This window comes from Zingiber officinale, chromosome 2A, assembly GCF_018446385.1.
Source record: "Zingiber officinale cultivar Zhangliang chromosome 2A, Zo_v1.1, whole genome shotgun sequence".
In the NCBI taxonomy this organism is placed as follows: domain Eukaryota; kingdom Viridiplantae; phylum Streptophyta; class Magnoliopsida; order Zingiberales; family Zingiberaceae; genus Zingiber; species Zingiber officinale.
Genome location: NC_055988.1, coordinates 151895115 through 151916114, shown reverse-complemented (window position 1 = coordinate 151916114; position 21000 = coordinate 151895115). Strand labels below are relative to the sequence as shown.

Genomic DNA, 21000 nt, shown 5'->3' with positions numbered 1-21000 from the left:
TTAATATTAATATTTGATATATATATATATATATATAGAGAGAGACCAATATAATAGGAGTCCTAGGCATAAGCCTTAAATGCGTATGCCTTGGGTCGACCCTATTGTGAGCAATATGCATGACATTGTTATTATCACAGAAGAGCGAGACAATGACAGACAAAGAAACACCCATATCTTGAAGTAATCATCGTAGTCATATAAGCTCAAAGGTAGTGTATATAAGGGTTCGATAGTTTTCTTCAGCAGTGGAGCAGAACATAATAATTTGTTTCTTTCTACACCATAAAATGAGAGATGTATTAAGAAATAAACAATATCCATTGGTGGATAAGAGATCAGTTGGGTCACTGACCTAATCATTATCAAAATATGTTCGCAATGCCAGAGATGAGTGAAAAAAGTATAGTCCATGAAATAAAGTTCCTTGAATGTTTCATAATATGTAAAGAACTGCTAAAAAATAAGTGATATAAGGGACTGACATGACTCACAATATGAACAGTATAGGCAATTTTTGGACGAGAGACAACGAGATATATAAGACTTCCAACTAGTTACTGATAAAGCATATCATCACTGAGAGGAGTACCATAGGTAGTGGACAAATGCTTAGCGGAGTCCAATGATGTACTAGTGGTTTTTGTGTCAATGATGCCAACTTGAGATATGAGATTTGTGGCGTACTTTGCCTGTGACAAGTAACAACCTAATGCATTAGAGGATACTTTAATGCCCCAAAAATAACTTGCGTTTTCAAGATCTTTCATTTCAAATTGCTGATGATGAAAGAATTTGAGATCATTGATGTTATTTGTGTTATCACTAGTGATTATCATGTCATTTACATATAGAAAAGTAGAGTATTCTTTAAATTTATTTTGCATAAGAACAAGGCATGATCATAGGAGCAAGATTGAAAGTCGAGATGTCCAATAGTAGAACTAGATTTGGCAAACCATGCTTGTGGAGCCTATTTGAGACCATATAATGCTTTGCGAAGTTTGCAAACCTTATTTGGAGGATGATCATAGCTAAGTGGTGGTTGCATATATACAGTTAAATCACCATTGAGAAATGCATTTTGATATCCATTTGAAACAATGACCAACTTTTACTAATAGCACTGCAATAAGGTTACGTAGTGAAGTCAGTCAGGCAATAGGGGCACATGCCTCCTCTGCAACTGAAGATCTTTGTCGCCCCAATCGACAATTTTCTCTGTAGCTTGGTCTCTTCACCTTGTATCGATCTTCGCCAGTCTTTTCTCCTTTAGTGCACATCCTCTAGGAAGTGTCATCTTGTCGGCAAGGGTCTTATTATTATTATTATTATTATTATTATTATTATTATTATTATTATTATTATTATTATATGGCATCATTTTTCAACAGTGGGTGGATTACTTCAATGGAGGCTTCTAAATTTTCTCAATACATCCCCTATCCTGTAAATATTACATTTGATGGAACAAACTACGATTTGTGGGTTGAAGAAATGTGCAGCTTTGTTAAACGAAAACTTCTTTGGCACATTGTTACCGGTGAAATACATAAAACACACAAAAGTCAGAAGAAGTAGAAGATGTGTTTACAGAACATATAGTCACTTGGGATGGCATGAACAATTAAATTTTGACATGGTTTCGAAATACTTGCGCTAAGGGAATTAAGCTCAACTTTCAACATTTTGATACTACTCAAGAGGTATGGAATTTCTTAAAGAAACATTATTTTGCATTTGACCAGAACAAACAGTTCATAATTATGTCTCGAAATTACAAGAATTTTGAGATTAAATTGCACTTGGTGATCCTGTAAAGGGCAAGTACTAATGCAACTACCATCTATGTTAATCTCCGCGATCATCAATATATTTGGCACTTGTTGATGACTTTCCGAGATGATTTTGAGACTATTAGAAGTTCTTTTTTTCATCGAGGATCCTTGTCAAACGTCGACACTGTGATTAAGGAGTCAATCACCGATGAGACTCGTCTATATGCTCTACATAGAAAAGTCTGTATCTTCAGTTGATACTATCTTAGCTATTCATACATCTCGGTACTCTATCAAAAAGTCGTGCAAAGGCTCCTGCAATTATTGGAAAAAGCTTGGACATTATATTTTTGAATGTAGAAAATTGATCTACAAAGATACTGTACAAGGCCAATCATCCAAAGTTCCTTGCTCTGTATCTTCTTCTGCTGTTGTTGCTTCCATAGATGGTCCAATAGAGGTCCGGAGCATGTCAAAGTTATCGAATGTTCGTGGGAGAGGCCTGGAGCAGATCAGGATGATCGAATGCTCGTGGTGAGACCCAAAGTAGGTCAGGATGATCGGATACTCACGGAGAGACCTGGAGCAGGTCAGGGTGACCGAATACTTACAGGGAGGCCCGAAGTAGGTCAAAGTGACCAGATGCTCACGGGGAGACTCAGAGTAGGTCAAGGTGACCAGATGTTCGCGGGGAGACCCCGAGCAGTCAGGGTGATCGAATGCTTATTAGGAAGGTCCGGAGCAAGTCAGGATAACCAGATGCTCGCGGGGAGACTTAAAGTAGGTCAGGATGACTGGATACTCACGAGAAGGCTCAGAGCAAGTCAGGGTGACCGGATGTGAATACTTGCATTGAAGCCCGGAGTTGGTCAGGGTGATCGAATGTTCGCGGGTAGGCCCAGAGCAAGTCAGGAGTGACCGGATACTCGCGGGGAGGTCTAAACCATGAGAGTAATTGTGGTCCTTCATTTGAGGAGAGAATTGTTGAGGATTCAATCAAAGTCCCACATTAGAAAGAATTGAAAAAAATTATGGGTTTAAAATAATGTAAGATATATTCATTAACATAAGACCTTTTGGATAGAGCACAAGAGTAAAGTCATGAAAGTCTAAGCCCAAAATAGATAATATCATATCATTATAGAAATGTATAAATATCCTTTGGGCACAAAGAGCACTTCCTAAAATTCTCCATCAAAGACCTTCAATCACATCTCCAACTAAATAATGATATTGTATCTTCCCTTACCCTATTTGTTACTTCTACTTTATGATTCTTTTATTTTAAGATTACAATCATATTACTTCTAAAATCTAAATTCTCTATTTTTACATAGTCTAGAAAGTCATCTGGGATTCAAACCACTGATACTACTATAATACATGTTCTAGGCATTCATCTGAGACATCTTAAAACTTAGAGAATAGGAATAATATAATTTTCTATATTTTTTTATTACATATAAACTTATTCATTTATATACATTAACATATTAATTAAGAAAGAGATAATTAATTATGATGGATTACCATCATAATTTATGTCTATATATACACTAATGTTAATTAAGAGAGATCATTAATTAATTATCATCATAATCTATTTCAACATTGGAGAGTTCAACTAAAGAATCCTTGCTCGAAATTAGCCTGATTCACATTGGAGAGTTGTAATACCAAAAGCAAAAAATCGAAGACAATGAGTGATCTGATCTCACCTTGATGTCCGAGGACCTTGAAAGTATACAGCTGGTTGGAGACGGTGGCCGACCGCCCCCTCTCTACACCTTGCTCGCCACCGCCGACAGATCCACCGGCGGCGCATTATCTCACCCAGACCTAATCAGCAGTGAATGCCCAAATAGGCTACGAGGGCTTCGAAAAGGGGGATCCACGAGATAAATCATGGACGATTACTAGTCTTTGGAATAATGACTAGCATATAAAGGAAACATTTATCTTGACTTTGCCGAAATTCGAACTCCAGATCTCATGATGATAACATCTCATGCTCCAACGAGAGGAAGGAAGTGGCGGCAATGAGGAGGAGGAGAAGGATCAGGAAGAGGACGTTAGATAGCGGTTGTGGGTACAAGCAATGTGCGCGATGATTGGTGAATTCCTTGCTTGCTTACAGTAAGGCTTGGAGGGGATCGTCAACGAAAGAGAATATACCGAGAATATCAATAAGAGCTATCATCCCCTGTATGATTTGGTTCATCAGATGTCTGTAAAATCTCATGCTGAATTCAGAAATTAAGCTTAGAGATTATAAAAAAAAAGTTCATGATTTATTCAAGAGCAGTTGAATTCACACAAATTCTAAGTTCAGAATGTTCAAAGGTTCCAACACAAATTGTCAAAGCTATCATCATCCAGAATGCATGATAAATTTAAATTACTCAGAACAGAGACCTGTCGCGCCCAGCCGGCCAGCCAGCCCTTGTCATCGACGGAGGCCTCACCGGGCTAGTTCTATTAGTTGTAACTGCTGCCCACGCCTTCATCAGACGCCGGTCGCTTCCTTTTATTTTCTCCACAGCCTGGATCCGCAGCATTTGGAGAAGAAGATGAAGGTGGAGGCTCCGAGTTCTTTTGGTTCGCCTTCAATGCGTCGACAAGCCAATGTGGAAGAGTGCTCTTTGAAGGTCCTGTTGAAGTTTGATGCGTCTGGATTCGGGCATGGGATGAGTTCAGCTGTCGGTTGTTCGGGCAGGCAGTTCTCACTAAAGCTCGCCCGAATGGAGGAGCTAGAGGAGGTTTAACAGAAATAGGATGGGGGATCATTATGCCTGTTAGATTCAGGGAAAAACAAAAAAGTTGCAGTTGAAATTCTATGTTTGTCGACAAAAGCAAAGGGTTGTTCTTTTGGATCGAAAAGCATACCGTTAAGAATCTTTGCCAATTCTTTCTCCCATTGCTTGTTGAAATCCTCAGCGACCCTGAACCTCTTGAAGGAAAGGTTCGGATCAGCTAACAGAGTGTTCCAGCTTTGCTGGCCGTGTCTTCTCACGCCGACCCAAAGACAGTCCAATTCTTCTTCCAGCCACTCAGTCGGGTCTCTCTGATAGTTTTCAGGCGAGTTTTCGAGCAAGGATCGCGATGAGGATGAGCCTTCTCCAAAGCAGTGCTGCAGAGCTTTTCCTTCGACATGGCCTTTGTTCTCAAAATCTGAACATGATAGTGGTTGTTGTTGTTGTTGTTGTTGTTGTTGTTGTTGAGAAGCTTCAATGGGCTCTGGAAATTCTTGAGAGACCTCCGACGCCTGTTCAGGTTGTTCTACTTCATAAGTGACACCAAAAAGTTTCACTTGCACCTTTTTTCCCTTTCCTTTTCCTTTTCCTTTTTCCTTTTCTTTTTCTTTTTCTTTTTCTTTTCCTTTTCCTTTTCCTTTCAGAACCAGCATGAAGCATCCTTGAGATGCCTCCTGGATCAAGGAAGCAAACTATTGTATAAGAATGCGAAAAACTATATATTCATTTCATATGTTAGAGTTCACCTGATTGATTTGGCTTTGGGCAGTTGAATCAGTTGGAAACAAAGACAAATTCAGTCCAGTTGTCTCCGTATAATCGAGAGGAAGTTTTCCCGTGTTAGACCGTGAAGGTCCATCTATTGCATTATTGGAAATGTTCTTCTTCTCGGATTCAGTGTTCTTAGTTTCACTATCTTCATCGGGCGGATAATTTGGAGTTGCATCCTTTGGTTCCACTATGATTTCAATGTTGACACCAAATGGATGTTCATCTGAATTTCTGTCAGTTGCTGTTGTAGGCGAAACAAGTTCGAGAGAAAGGTTCAAATTACTTTTATCCTCACATAATGCGCCTCCTGATTGATCTCCAACCGAAGTTTCAGGAACCTATAAAGAACCTTTAATCAGGAATATATACATGTTCTTCGATACTTCACAACTAGATGAATCAGAAATTTGCACAAGCCAGGAAAGTTTATCTCCTTGGCAAAAATGGTATAATATGGCCATAACCATGAACCAAACATCATATCCTTGTTTCGAGAACATATCGATAAGTACCTGTCACTGAGTAAACACAAGTAATAATATGCATGAACAAGTAGGCAAGAAACAAAAATCATCGATACATCTAGAGAACTAAGTATGGCATAAGAGCAGAACACATCATGATGCAATATGTAGAACCTAGAATTTAGCATTCAATAAAGTCGAAGATGCTAGAATCAAAATTTATGTAAAAGAGAAAAACCAAGTATATGTATTCAACTACATAAAGCATTTGATTCTTCATGTTCAGCGCTAGTAGGATCAATTACCAATGTCAGGTCTTATGGCATTTCAGTACAATATGTCTTTCCTACCGAGCAAAGTTTGAAATACTATTCCGATACTGATTTCAGCCTTTTTGTATTATCATTGTGTTAGTATACCAAGTGGTATACTCGGCTAGAACGTAAGTTTTTGTCATCATCTCGTCTGTTGAAGGAGCTTAGTTGAACAAATACCTCAAATTATAACATCAAATGGTACCATAGAACATGCTATATAACAAATTGTTGAAATCTATATCAGATTTTGACATCAAAAACCTTACAAGATAAATCCATGTGACGCATGTGTAGTTAACTCGATAGCTATGGCACCTCACCTCATTGGAATGTTATCAGGTAACAAGTAATAATGTGATTGACTAAATAGGAAAAAAAACAGACATCAACAAGTCTAAAAAGGCAAACTCATGATATTTAAAATCAACACTTATTATCATCCTTTGCTTAGGGCCAAAAAAATATAGTGGATTCATCTAGGCCTCTTTGATAAGGGAGAGCATAACTTCAATCAAGTTAACCTCATCTTGTTATAGTATAATCATCACCATTAGCAAATCCATCGACCAGTAGACCTTTGACATAGCTATGTTTTTATCATTCAACAAATCATTTTCTCATCATCTAACCGAACCTATCAGTAGATCCACTTCATTACCATTTCCTATTATAAGGCTAACCACTAGTTTGATAACTCTAAACCATTGGCCAAAATGCTCGAATAAAAGTTAATGGCAGTATAATCAGAATTCTAAACATTTTCAAAATAAAAAATATAAGGATTATAAACACCTTTGAATATTGCATTACTCATTAACTAATCAAGTGAAAGCTACTATCAGTAAATCAAATTGTATAACATCTTTCATGCATAACATACATGATTTTCAAACATAAGAGATGACAACTAGAAACTAATCATCTTCAGTAGGTTGAATATATCAACTATGTGTGGTGTATTAGAAAAAGACCGGACAATGTTAAGTAAAAGAAGGTAAAAATTAATATCATCGGAACTTAACAATTTATAACATGGCAAATACATAAATAAAATCATGAAACTTCAGTTCCATTTATCTTCTAGAAGTTAGCTACAAAATAGTACAAACCTCGTAGGCCCATACAATGTAGTAAGATTATATAGGGTCTTAATTTGGCCTAGACAAATAGTTTAAGTCATAGAATAGTGTACTAATAGTATCTCTTGAAATGTTATTTCCATTTTACCTATGTTTCTATAATTTTATGCTTTAATTTTCAATGTTACCATGTAGCATTTAATCGCTAAGATTGTATTCAGTCTTTCTGTATGTTCCTTGAAAGCAAAGTATCTCACTATTACTTTACAAGGATATATAAACCGGCTCATTCCAAACTAGTTATACCACTTCAACTCCAAAGAAAACATCAATGGATGTTTTTCTTTTTCATACTTTAATGTATCATTATTTAACTCGAATCCTTTCAAATATCTATATTATCATATTTGCTGGTTCTTCTTTCTTTCCTTATTAAAGAAGAGAGTTTAAAAGCTTATGTTTAATCTCCACTAAAACTTCCTTTAATAGGTTGCTAAGGGTTGCTTAAAATTTTGAACCGCACCAATTAATGCAGGTGAAATTTACCATTCCGTCAGTCAACTATCATACACAATTCATCAATACAGACAATACTAGAGGCAATCAATTCACAAGGGTTCCTTTAGTATGTGTTGCAAGCTAAGGTTCCACTGAAGGACCTACAAGATGGAGGTCATCAAGGAAACATTTTGTGAGCTAGGATTTCATTAGTGGCTTCCTCAATAACTCCGTGAGTTGTAGGTCGTCGACAAAATCTAATGTCCCTCCCCATTGCTTAGTCTCCCCTCCTCAATTCCTCCTAATTGGCACACCATGAGCACCACCGCGATACTTCATTAGTGCCATCAAGTTTGTCGCATCCTCAACACAAGAAGTGATTTCAAATGTTGGTGTTAAGAGTTTCCATATTGACTTTTTGTACGTAACTTTATCGTTCACTCATCAACATACTACTAGTGTAGTGGCTAAGTCACTTTCTAGTTTGGCAATGCCTACATATTGGATCCTAAAAAATTCTACTCCCTTGGTATATATTTGTGTGTGTGTGTGTGCGCGCGCGCACACGCATGCTATAGTATAGTAAGTATCCAAATTTACAATACTTAAATAACAAAATGATAATGAGTTTATGGTACAGATAGTTACATCCTACAATGAAGTTAAGAAGGTCCCTATTCACAATCACAAGTCTTCTAAGAAATGAGGGGTCTTCTTATGAGCATCGCAACCCTTACTAAACTAGTAGGTGGAATAGTCATGTCTCCTATTTAGGTATAAAATGTTTGGGTATGTGTTATGATTAGAGTTCATTGTGCGTATTGGATATTATTCATGGAAAGACATGTTCTAAATAGCGAATAATTGCATTGTGTGGATTATAACTACTACCAATGCACAAGAAAAAGAATACAATGGGCCCAGTGCACGAAGCTCCCGCCATGCGGGATCCCGAGGAAGAAAAAGAATACAATGATTTACAATATTTCTAATGACCATAGTTATGTATCGTTTTTGCATCAAGAAGTGGTAGGAGATCCCTATCTTCTTATGTCCTTCACGGGCGAATATCCACTCGTTATCTATGGATCAATCTTAGTTCATAAAAATCTCAAGAAGGCCTTTTAAGATGATATTTTCTTTCATAATCAAAGTAGTCTTTTTTCGTCAACGTTAACCACCAAGTCTCGTACATTATAAAGTTGAGTTACTGAATGTTTCTATTAAGGATTATCATCAACATTTTCAAAATTATTTTCCAATATGATGCCAAGAGGCCTAGTTGGATGCCCGTTGTATATGTTTCACCATGATGAAACTCTGAATCCACGAGTGTGATACACGATGTTTAGACAACCATGAGAAGTTGAGAGGCTAAAGAAAGATCTTATAGCCTTAATGGCAATATCTTCTTGTTGTAATTTTTGATTTATTAGGTTTAATTTAAAGCCTTAATGGGATTAGGTTTACTTGTAATGAGTTGGGCTTAATTTTGAATGATTATTTTAGAATCATTTAAAGTAAATTCTTATTGAATCTATCTAAACAAATCCGAATGTCACAATTCTTCTAAATAGTGATTCATATGTATGATATGCATTCGTTTATATCTAAAAGATATCATCTCATATCATACAATATGAATGATGAAGTATACTATAATAACAAGAATGATTTGGATAATTAAATGGCTCGTTTAATGCCTTGGTGAAGAATCCACCATAACAAGTGGTGGATTAGCTATAATCATAGCTCATTCCCTCTTGGTATTTACTCATGGCACCAAAAAGGCAAAAGTTTAAGCTTGTCTTATTTAGCAGAGTGCCAAAACTAATAATATATAGTAGTATCTCAGATGAGACTTCATTATGACATCATAGTATCTCGTTACTTGGGCAAGATTGGGCCTCACCCTTCAAGATGACATCGATGTTCGATCACCCTCTAGATAGACATCAAGAGGCGAGTTAAAGTTGAACCAGTTATAGCAATATGAGTAAGCTCCCCTGCCAAAATGGCCATTCCTCCGAGGGTGAATTGGAGCTTTGTCTATCTTAACAAACATACTCTAATAACTTCAAGGACCATAACTAGTGGTGGGTTTGGTATAGCCATTCCTCCGAGGACCAATGCTTTGATAACTTTGAGTGGTAGATTAGTTAACAATCCAAACTTATATTATCAACCCTCTATAGTTAAGGCGAGCATATTGAGCCATAAACTCTCATAATATTTTAGTCCTTGAGTGTTATCCCAACTCATGGAAATGCATATCTTCTTTGTATTGTTACAATTTTATCAGTTATCTTTGAATACCTGATACTTCCGTAGTGATTTGTCACTCGTAATCTTTCCTAACCTACATTAGGGTGATATTTGAACAACTTTACTTTAACAATCTCTTCATTTATAAAATTTTTTCGTTGTTTGTGAGAGTTATTTCGAGTATCTTAAATGTACTCGAATGAGTTGCTCTCAAATGCCACTTACAAACAAATGCCAATGGCTCAAAAAAGTGTAATCAACTTAATATACATAGGAGTGGAGCATACTCATCATGGTGTTTCAGTTGACATGGTCGAAACATCTCGTTTCATTAGCTAACCGAAATTGACACATGACCATCTCGTTTCAAGTGTCATCTTCAGCCTTCCTCTTTGATGTGCATCTTCCTTCCTCTTTGTTTGGTGCTCATCTCATCTAGCAGGGGATTGATATCTGGCCCATAGAACACGAGATCTTCGACCTTAGTCAACAAAGTTTAGTTCTCTATTACAACAAAGTTATTGGAATATGCTACAATTTATATTTTTTGGAGTTAATATTTCTACCACTTATAAATATTTTTGCCTCATTAAGAGGGATTGATGAATCAATTAGTAAATAGACTTACTAAGAAAATATCCTAGTAGAATCCTTAGATTTATATTTTCCAATATTAGCAAATTTTTACTACTAATAACTCTTTACTTATAATGTACAATAAAGAATGCATGAACAGGCTAGTAAATGCACTTAACAAACATATATAAGGCAATGTAGAAGAAGCTGATGGGAAATTATACAATCGGCCCATTCGCTACCAATGGAATGATACATTTAAACGTAGAGTTCATCTATCTCTCTATTAATCAATGCATGTCTGGCACGAATGTCAGACTCCTCACAAAAGCTGAAAGAGGTAGGAGGAAGGAAAAAAGTTGCCCTGAATGCAGTGAGGAACTATGAAAGTTGCCATCATTCAACCGCACAGATGCATTGAGGAACTATGAAGAGCAAACAAAATCAGACCGGATGTTGTTTGGTTTTACGGTGTTCAGAATTGCTCAAAGAAATTACTGATTGCAAAGAAGCATCGATGACCGTATAATGAGTTGACAGAGTTCATGAACTATAAGAGCTGATAGCCTAGCTGGAACCAAAGACTCGATCGAGGCAGTTAGGAGGAAATGCAAGAGAACTGTTGTAATAGATGCTTTAGAAACTAAAACCAAACTGCAACACCAAAATTGTTTTAAATAAAAGACAGAGTAGGAATTGTGATCAATACTAGAGCAATTGCGTTGATCCAAACAAATGGTGCAAGTGCAGCCTCAACTCCAACATTTCTTTCATCATAATAAGAAATAATATCTTATCGGTATGCATATATGTATATTCTACAACTACAAATATACAGATCACAGATAAATGCACCAAATTAAACAGTACCAAACAAACAGCTTAAGAAATAGGATTTATTTTGCAAGAAGTGTTGCTAACTTAATGTAAATCAAGTAAAATGCATGCTAGTCAGGAAGTTGAATAAACATAGGTTATAAGTCAAGAAAGTTTTAGTTTTCTCACCAAGTTGTCTTTGTCCCTCATCGTATCATTAATCTTTTCATCTTCTTCATCAGTGCAATGCACATGAGTTGCCGACGCTGCTTCCGCATGAACCTCGAAAGATGAATCATTATCATCACTCGTATCTTTAACAGAACTTGATTTATTCTCTGAACGCTTTCTCTTGTGCGTTTTTTCCTCTCTGTCGCTCATCCTTCTGATCAAACAATAATAATAAAAAAAGGAACAAACTTGAAACAGTCTCGATCTCTATTAGTCATTGGGAACAACCATGCGAGCTACGTTGGATAAACATCGATGAAGGTAAAGAAAATAAATAAATAAATAAAAACAGAACTTATTTCACCAGAGGAAAATATCAGAATATAACGATCAACAAGAACCATTGAAAAAGGGAAATCGAACCTAGTGCTTCAACTTACACACTGGGTGGACTGATCTACTAAAATACCAATTTTTAGACTTCCCATTTCCGATCAGTGATTCAATAGATCTAAAAACCGAGCTGCGGAGTAAGAATGATGAACAAACCAATTGATGGAAGAAAGATCGATCTTTCTGATCAGCAGCTAGATCAAAACAATATGGCAGATAAAATAAACAAGAGGGCCATTAAGATCAGCAAGGACGTTACGAGGCGGCGGCGGATTCCGACGGCGAGGCGGTCGATGAAGTCGACGACGACGGCAACGAGAGAGAAAGTGAGCAAAGCGCTCTCACCATTTGTTCTTCTCTCCTTTTATGGGGAGAGGGCGACCGAATGACGTAAATACCCCCCAGACGTTTCGTAATGTTACACCTTGGTAGGAGGGGTTTTAAGTCATTTAGCTAAACGCCGTTTCAACAGTAAAATCAACTAGCACGGATTCCGTGCGCTAATGCGAGCACAACACAGGTTTCTCGCAGCACGCTAAACGCCGGAGCCCATCAGATTCGGTGGGGCCCTGTTATGTACAGGGGTGAGGTCATGTTGCCTGTCCTGCAGCCGTACTAAAAGATTTATTTTTGTAGTTGGAATATTGGTTCAATGTACTGCAATTAAAATTAAAATAAAATTAATTTTATGTTTAGTTCTTCCCCCTTTTGTTTTGGGTACCTTAATTTCGAATCGCAAAGGGGAAGGTTCTTAAAAAAATCGTTTCGGTAATACTATTATTGTAGAATTTAATTCACAAAATATGTTTTTTTTTCTTTTTAATTACTTGTCATTAAAAATAGTGTTTATTACTTTTTTTTTTCAATTTCAATTCATTATTTAACAACTTAAAGTCTCATTTTTAGTCCTGTTTTGTACCCATTTTTAAATAAAAAATCACTCCACAAAATTAAAGACTTTATTCGGGTTCATAAAATCTTTGTATTTGCATTTTAAAAATAATCATAAATTTAAAAAGATAATAAAAATAAAACTAATATTATTAACTTGTTGACACTTTTTTATCTTTATTAAAAATCAAAAAAGAAAACTATTATAAAAATAAATAAATATAAAATATAAAATTTTCAAATAGTGGCTATTTAGATTACTCTGTTTAAAAAGACGGTATATTATGATTAATAATTTACAATATATTCATTTAAATGGAGTTTATAGTTCAGGAAAACAAGTAAAATCAAAATAATTTTTTTTCATATATCTTGAATATATATTTTAACTCCGCCCATGACGATCAGTAATGGTCAGTCCCAAGCTCGGATAAAGGAGGAGGCTTGTGGTAGGTTGTCAGTCAGCGTTAAAACTATGACAAATATTCAATGAATGGATCAATTAAACTATTGTGTTAATGCTAGGTTGTTCCTCATAAGGAACGCGTTGCAGGGTCCGACTGTAACGTCTCGACAAGGACCGCTACATCTCCAGAAATCGGGTGTAGTGCTAAATATGCAAGAGTTCGCGTTACAGGGTCTGATTATAACGTCTCAACAAGGGTTGCTACATCTTCATGAGAACTTGGGTGTACTGTTAAATAGATAAGAGTTCTCGCACCATAGGTTGGATAAGAATAAATATGATAAGGAAACTAATAATCTAATATTTGAAACATGAAACATAGGAACTCTCACTGGTAAATCAATGGAAGTAGTAGATATGATGGTTAGGAGAAGAATTAGTATTTTGTATGTACAGGAGACAAAATGGGTAGGCGAGAAGGCAAAGACGATAGAGAACTCGAGTTTTAAGTTATGGTACACTGGAAAGAGTAAAGCAAAAAATGGAGTGGGTATTATTGTAGATAGTTTATTAAAGGATGAAGTTGTAAGAGTAGTTAGAAAAGAAGATAGCATTATAGCTCTTAAGATAATAATGACGAAAGAAACTATGAACATAATTAGCATGTATGCACCACAAGTAGGATTAGATGAAGCTACTAAATCAAGGTTTTGGGAGGACTTAGATGAAATATTACAAAATATTCCACCAAATGAAATGATTTTAATAAGAGGTAATCTAAATGGGCATGTTGGAATGAAAAATGAAGAATATGAGAGGATACATGAGAGTTATGGATTTGAAACGAGAAATGAGGAAGGGAACAGTATATTAAATTTTGCGATAGCATATGACCTTATATTAGCTAATACATTTTTTAAGAAAAGAGAAGAATATTTAGTCACATTCAAAAATGGAAATAATAAATCGCTAATTGACTTTTTTATTGTTAGGAAGAACGATAGAAAGATTTGTAAAGATTGCAAAGTCATCCCTAGAGAAAGCTTAATTACCCAACATACGTTAGTAATGTTGGATATACGCCTTATCAATAGAAAGAAAATATATACAATTCTTAAAATTAAGTGGTAGAAATTAAATAATATGAAGCAAAATATATTTAAGGAGAAAGTAGAAGTACAAGCATTAAGTGAAATACACGATGACTCTAATACAACATGGGATAAGATGGTATCAAAGTTGAAAATAGTAGCTAAGAGTGCACTCGATGAGTCAAAGGGGTATGCACCACTAAGTAAGGAATTTTGGTGGTGGAATGAGAAAGTATAAGAGAAAGTGAAGGAAAAATGAATAGCTTATAAGGAATTATATATTTGTAAGAACGAGGAAAACTTAAAAAAATATACAATAGCCAAGAAATAAGCTAAGTAATGAGTGAAGCAAAAAAATTAATTATGAAATTTTTGAATGATTATATCAAAAATTGGATGCAAAAGAAGGGGAAAGAGACATTTATAGAATAGCTAAAGCGAGAGAAGGGAAAACAAGAGATCTTAGCCAAATAAAATGTATTAAAGATGAATGTAATAGGGTATTACTAAACGATGAAGAAATAAAAAACGGTGAAAGAGGTATTTTCATGAGCTCTTTAATGAAAGTTTATGTGAAAGTTTTAAGTAGGTCAAATGAGCATAGAAATTTTAATTTTTATCATAGAATTCAAACTTCAGAAATAAAATAAACTTTAAATGAAATGCACAATGGAAAAGCCGTTGGACCAGATGATGTTCCGATAGAGATATGGAAGTGCATAGGGAAATAAGGTATCGAATGACTTACAAAATTATTTAACATGATATTGAAAATGAAAAAATATTTGATCAATGGAGGATAAACATTCTAGTTCCCTTAAATAAGAACAAGGGAGACATACAAAATTTTACAAACTATAGGGGTATTAAACTAATGAGTCATACTATGAAACTTTAGGAAAAAATAATAAAAAAAAGATTAAGGAAAGAGACCACAGTGACCAAAAATCAATTTGGCTTCATGCCAGGAAGGTCGACAATAGAAGCTATACATCTTCTTAGACAATTAATTGAAAAATATCGGGAGCAAAAACAAGATCTACACATGGTATTTATAGACTTAGAAAAAGATTATGATAGAGTCTCAAGAGAAATTATATGGAGAATTTTATAAAAGAGAGGTGTTAGCGTAACATATATTGAACTAATTAAGGATATGTACGAGGATGTAACGACCAGAGTAAAGACTTCAGGCGGAGTAACTGAAGCATTTCCAATAAAGATAGATTACATCAAGGATCAACTCTAAGTCTCTATCTTTTTACACTAATTATGAACGAACTCACTATACACATTCAAGACACAGTACTGTGGTACATGTTATTTGCAGATAATATTATTTTGATAGATGAAACACGTGAAAGAGTAAATACTAAACTAGAATCTTGGAGGAAAACACTAGAAGAGAAAGGTTTTAAGCTTAGTAGATTAAAGACATAATATATGAAATTTAAGTTTAGCAATATTAGAAGTAATGAGACAATTGTTAAGATAGGAGAGGACGAGTTGTTCGGAACCGAGAGATTTAAAAATTTAGGATTATTTTTGCAAATTATGGAGGGATTGAGAGAGATGTCTTAGACAAGCAGGATGATTAAAATGGAGGGGAGCGTCGAGTTTTTATGTAACCGTAAAGTACCTCTTAAACTTAAGGGTAAGTTCTATAAAATCGTAGTTAGACCTGCTATGTTATGTGGAGCTGAATGTTGGGCTATGACTATAGTACATGAGCAGAAGATGAGAGATGTAGATATGAGAATGTTAAGGTAGATGTGTGGACATATGAGGATGAAAAAAAAAAGAAATGAGAGCATTAGAGAGAAAGTCAGAGTTGCATCTATTGAGGAAAAAAACTCCGAGAGACACGTTTAAGATGGTACGGACATGTACTTAAACGACCAATAAATACTGCAGTTAGGCGATGTGAAATTATGATAAATATGCATATCAAACGAGAAAGAGGAAGATCAAAAAAGACTTGTTTAGCAACAATAAACAAGATAAAATTTATTTAAATATAAATAATGATATAGTCGGAGATAGAGCTCAATGGCGTAAAAGGATTCATACAGTCGACCCCACCTAGTGGGAAAAGGCTTGGTTATTGTTGAAGTCGTCCTAATCTATAAAAGGTTAGAATCCTTTGTATTCGATAAGTTTTGAGTGAATACAATTTTTAATTTTCGACGGCTTTGATTAGTCGACCCCACCTAGTAGGATAAGGTTTGGTTGTTATTATTGTTATTATATCTTGAATATATATTTTATATTAGGGAAAATAAGAAAAATAATTATTCATTTGATTTTTTTTTAAATCTAAGAAAAAAATCCAATGATTACCTAATTTACCTATTTATGTAATATATATAAAATCCATATGCATTTATACTATCCACAAAATTTTATGAAGATTCTTGTAATTAATCAATCTTTAAATGTTTTTTTTAAAAGGATAATAATCTAAAGGTCTCAGTAATATATAATTATTGAAGGTCCACAAATCGATAGACATGTATTTGTAATTTATAGAACATCCTATTAATATCAAGTATATCATTTTCAAAATAGCATCTATTGTGATATTCCTACAAAAGAAAAATCATACACGTAATAGCAAGATACCACACCTTCATGATGTGCTTATTGCCTCTATAGTATTGCCAAAAAACCTACAGTAATTTTTCCATCGTTTGAACCTCAAATCGAATGTCCAACCATCTTCTTACCTTGTTCCATATGATTTTGGAAATGGAACATTCAAAGAAGTTATGTGCATTTGATTCACTAGACCGTCTGCACAAAACACAATGCTTACATGTTTCAAACAATAATTTATCCATCATTTTCAACTTCCCATGAATAAGTAGCCAAACACTCAAATGACGTTTAGGTAGTATAATTGACCTCCATATTATTGTTGTTCAAGTTTTACCGCTCCCTATCTGTTGAGCTTTTAAACCAGCTAATCTCGAATGTTGATGAGTTGTTTAGCCAAGGGAGAATCCAATACTTTCAAGTGTCATTGCCAAAAATTGACTTATACTGATGGTGAACCCCATCACACCTATAATGAATCTGTCTTACATTGAATGTTCCCGAGTGTCCTACATAATAATGTATTATTCATTGTCTGAAGGTTCCAAAGTCTATATCCTCCGTCTTATTTAGAAAGATAAATCTTAGCCCAGGAGATTAGAGGATGCTTGGAGGACCAAACAAATGTCCAATATATACCATATATTTTATCAATCACCCCACAAGGTATGGGGAGTATGGACAGTCAATAAAACTCAACCCCCTATATAGCACTAATTTGACCAACTTTGTGTGTCTTAGTATATGATAGTGTGTGTTTCGGCCATGCACTTATCTTCTTTGTTATTGCATCAAGCAGAGGATCCTAGTTTCCAATTCATAACTTCTTCGTAGCAAGAGGAATATCCAAATACCGAAAGGAGGAAGTCCCTTCCTGATAATCGGTAATCTAGAGTAATTGTGCCCAAGTTGTGTCATCCACTCCTGTCATATACATGTTAGACTTCAAGGAATTAGTTCTCAGCCTTGCTTCATCCTCCAAAGTCCTTCAGACAATCCATCATCACTGTGATTGAGGTTACATCAGCTCTTGCAAATAGTAAAGGTCATTCACATATGCTAAGTGCATGATCTGAGTATCTCTACGCATGGGATGAAAATGAAAAGAAGACAGTGATGAGACCACATTCAATCTTCTCCATAGCACCTCAAGACATAGCCCAAATAATAAGGGTGATAGTGGGTCACCTTACCTTAAACCATGTTGTCCACTAAAGAAACTATGAATGCATGACACCATTTAGGCTTACAGAATATGAAACTGTGGTAACACATTCATGAATCCAATCTCCATATTGTTAGGGAAACCAAAACCAACAAGTGCCAACATGAGAAAGTTTGAATCAACTGTATCAATTACGCCTTCTGTATGTTCACTTTAATTATACATCTAGGGAAGATTCTATTGCGGGCATATTTCTGGAGCTAAAATGATGTTGTCTCTGAGAGAATGTCTTGCACGAAAGTTGCTTGTGTCAGGTCCAACAAGTTGCCCTAACCATAGCTAACCGGTCGACCAAGACTTTGGAGATCACCTTGTAGAAAATATTAGAGTAGGAAATTGGTCGATAGTTCGCTACTCCTAGAGCATGATCCGCCTTAAGAACCAAAGCAATCAAAGTATGATTCTATTATTTTAGGAGTTTATCGACCTAAAAGAATTTCTAAATCACAGTAATGAAATCTGGCACAACTGTTTCCCATGTAGAGGAGTTACACCATATTCATCTGACCCCAAGGCCTTGTCACCTCCTATATTAAATAGAGTAGTCCAAATTTCCTCCACCATGATTGGCTTGATAAAATTTGTTGCCTAAGTAGTATCAGTCCCTGCCCAGAAAGTTGTGAGTTGTCCATATCCATTCAATGCTCAGTTTAACCCAACAAACCATGAAAATATCCCATAAATTCTTCAGCCACCTCTCCCAAACTTGTTGTTTGTTCTCATGTATGTTTAGTGAGCGTGACAATGACATTCCTCTTGTTGTTTCTTTTCACTAGTTCGTGAAAAAATTTGGTACACTAGTTAAAAATTTTTAGGTATACTTTCTTCGCTCTTTGATGGTAGAACTATTTTTATGTTTTGCTAAATAATGTGGCATGCATCCTTAAGTGTCAATAGTCAGTAGGAGATTCCTCACTTGAGAGTATGGTATGATGGGCTGCCTCTAATTCTTCTTTTGCCCTTCGAGCCTTCTCTGAGATTCTTTTTATCCAACCTCCTTAACTGACCCTTTAGTCTAGAGAGCTTCACCTTGAGGTTGAATTGAGCATTGTTGAGCAATATGAGGGATCCCCAAGAGTCTTTCACCACACCTAGAAACTCTCCATGCAACACCCATATGTTCAAATTTTGAAGGGTCAGTTAGGGGCACAATCCCTATAGGATCGATGCACACTAGAGGGGGGTGAATAGTGCTAGTAGTTTTTACGTTAGTTTTAAAACAATCGAAGAGAAATCGAGAGAAAGCAGCGGAATAAGAAAGAACAAGAGCAATGCTAACACGCCAAGATTTACTTGGTTTGAAGCCTGTGACGACTCCTACTCCAAGGCCCACATATAAGAGTGCTTTCGATGGACAATCACTAATCAATCGTCAAGAGTACAAGTATGATTTCAAATGTTTACAAGTAATTAGAAAAGTAAAGAATACCGACGACTTTGGAGAATGTAATATTCAGCGTAGTCGTCATCGAAAAAGTTTTTGAGCATTGTGGAGGCGTTTTCTGAGCAGCAGGCAGAAGCGGAAGATATTCGGAATCTTATTCTAAAGCCACTGGTCGAATGCTACTTTTATAGCCTATTCTGGGGGCCTAGATTCCCTCCCAGGCACCTGGACCGTGCTGAAGTGGCGTGCTCTCATCAAAAGTAGATCGACAAAAATTATCCGCTTTCGGGTGCCCAGGCCCCTTTCGGGCACCCGGACCATGGCGTAGGCCCATCCAATCCTCGTACTCTAGCTAAGCAAAGCTATGGATTTTGGTGGTCTAGGCACTCAGACCAGCTCTGGGCACCTGGACTTTAGACGCCCAAACCACCATATTTTGTCACCTTCAATTTCTTGCAAAATAAGATTAGTCCAAGAAAATAATATGCAAAGAATGACAAGATTTGACAGCCTTAGGGTTGTCCAGTCCTGACTTTAAGTTTCATTGAAACTCTAGGTCGGACTAATGCTTACTGTTCTCTCTTCGGGGAACACGTTATTGGTACGGGTAGCACTAACGGTCTAACCTAGGTTTTGATGAATGACAAATAAGTTAAGTTAGTTTTGTTGTTATCTGACACTTTGATCGAGTGTGCAGGAGAAGTCTAGACAGGTCGACGGGCTGACCGGATGTCTGGCACGAAGTCCAGCTAGGTCGACGGGCTGACCAGATAGCTGGCGAGAAGTCCAAGCGAGTCGACGGGCTGACCGGACGCTTGGCAAGAAGTCCAGCTAGGTCGACGGGCTGACCGGATAGCTGGCAAGAAGTCCAGACGGGTCGAAGGGTTGACCAGACGTCTGGCAGGTAAGTGAGGTAAGTCATTGGAGGGGAGTGACTGCGAGGACACGTTCCCGGGAAGGGAACATTAGGCGTCGATCTGGCTTAGATCCATTTCGGATGTCTAAGTCGAGATCGTGACTAGATTCCGGTCTCGGAAAGACGGAATCTAAGTCATACTATTTGTACTAATTCATACTATTATAAAATGTGCTAACAATCTGTTTTGCAGGATATATATTGCCTCGGACTAACTTTGTTTTGCAGGAAAAGGGAGTTTTCTAGAACAAGGTGGTCCCTCCGGGCGCCCGGAGGGGATCCGGGCGCCCGGAGGTCCGGGCGCCCGGAAGGTGTTAGTGCAATTTCCAGTAGGTCAAGGTTGACCTAGTTGACCAAGCGTAAACCTTGGTCATGGTTTCGATGTTTGACAATACATAAAGACATGTAGACATGGATAATGCAGGTGCAGTTGCCCATGCGGAGAGATACTGATCAGGGTCTGATCAGGTTGGATGAAGAAGAGTCAAGTAGGTCAAGGTTGACCGGATACTTGACTGGGAAGTCCTAACTGGGATGTTAGGCAGTTCAGGAAATCCTGATGAGTGAAGCCAGGTGAAAATCCTAGTGAGTGAAGCTAGGTGAAAGTGAAA

The 21000-nt window shown here is 36.5% G+C and overlaps 1 protein-coding gene across 1 annotated transcript in view; it reads right to left on the bottom strand.

The window, feature by feature from the left end:
- Positions 1-4056: 4056 nt before the first annotated feature.
- LOC122044136 overlaps positions 4057-21000 on the bottom strand; it is a 32158-nt gene continuing 15214 nt past the window's right edge. Inside the window, exons 2-5 of the mRNA XM_042604673.1 lie at positions 11507-11702; positions 5278-5640; positions 4665-5205; positions 4057-4570 (exon numbers count right to left, since the gene is read on the bottom strand). Coding sequence (XP_042460607.1) covers positions 4257-4570; positions 4665-5205; positions 5278-5640; positions 11507-11702 — 1414 coding nt within the window. The 3' untranslated portion in view covers positions 4057-4256. The remainder of the gene's footprint in view (positions 4571-4664; positions 5206-5277; positions 5641-11506; positions 11703-21000) is intronic.